At 38.6% G+C, this 843-nt stretch overlaps 1 protein-coding gene across 1 annotated transcript in view; it reads right to left on the bottom strand.

The window, feature by feature from the left end:
• Positions 1–843, bottom strand: part of LOC119594537 (hemicentin-1-like) — a gene marked incomplete in the record, with an annotated part of 21,635 nt that overhangs the window by 3,634 nt on the left and 17,158 nt on the right. The window contains 1 exon segment of the mRNA XM_037943569.1: positions 690–809. Coding sequence (XP_037799497.1) covers positions 690–809 — 120 coding nt within the window.

An 843-nucleotide genomic window follows, 5' to 3' on the forward strand; every position in this document is an offset into this window, starting at 1 on the left:
GGCATTAGGCAATTTCCATAGCAAGTTCTTTCACTTATATCTTTCTGACTTACGGCACACTTCTGCATTCTCTACTGCCTTCGCAAGGGCTTTCACTAATTTGATTTTGACTTGCCACATGCCTTTCCATCCTCTACTTACCATGATATATTCTCTCACTTACCTCTCTTTGCTTCTGGTACTTGCTATCACATATCTTTATTTCTGTTTGACTTTCTGCACTTCTTAGCATTTTTTTTTTTTTTTACTTACGACACACTTTTTGCATTTATACTCACCACCGCATTGTTTCCTGACTTACTGCACACTTTTGCATTTTGTAATTATCAACAAAAAATTCTCCAACTTATTATTTTTTTTTTTGCGACTTACCGCACTTCTTTGCAATCTGTTTTCTCCCCATCGTTACAAGCTCTTCTGTTAACAGTGAAATGACACCCAGTTTTGACTTATCGCATACTTTTGCACTCCCTACTTACCATCGCAAATTCTTCCACTTATTTCTTATTAACTTACCATACCCTTACACCCTGTTCTTACCATCACACGTTCTTCTTTTTACATTGGGTTGGTATCCCGGTTAATTCCTTAATTAATTAACAGTTCTTCTGTTTATATTGGGTCGGCATCGCGGTTAATTCTCTCCCTTATTTCTTACTGCCTTACCGTACCTTACATTCTGTTCTTACCGTCACACGTTCTTCTGTTTGCATTGAGTCGATACCCCGGAGGACACAAACACATGAAACTCCCGATGGTATTCTCGCACCGGTGTTGACATCTGTCCGGCAGCGTGCATTCGTTGACGTCTAGAAAAAAAAATGTTATTTTACTCGAGTTTAA

This window comes from Penaeus monodon, chromosome 34 (assembly GCF_015228065.2).
Source record: "Penaeus monodon isolate SGIC_2016 chromosome 34, NSTDA_Pmon_1, whole genome shotgun sequence".
In the NCBI taxonomy this organism is placed as follows: Eukaryota; Metazoa; Arthropoda; class Malacostraca; order Decapoda; family Penaeidae; genus Penaeus; species Penaeus monodon.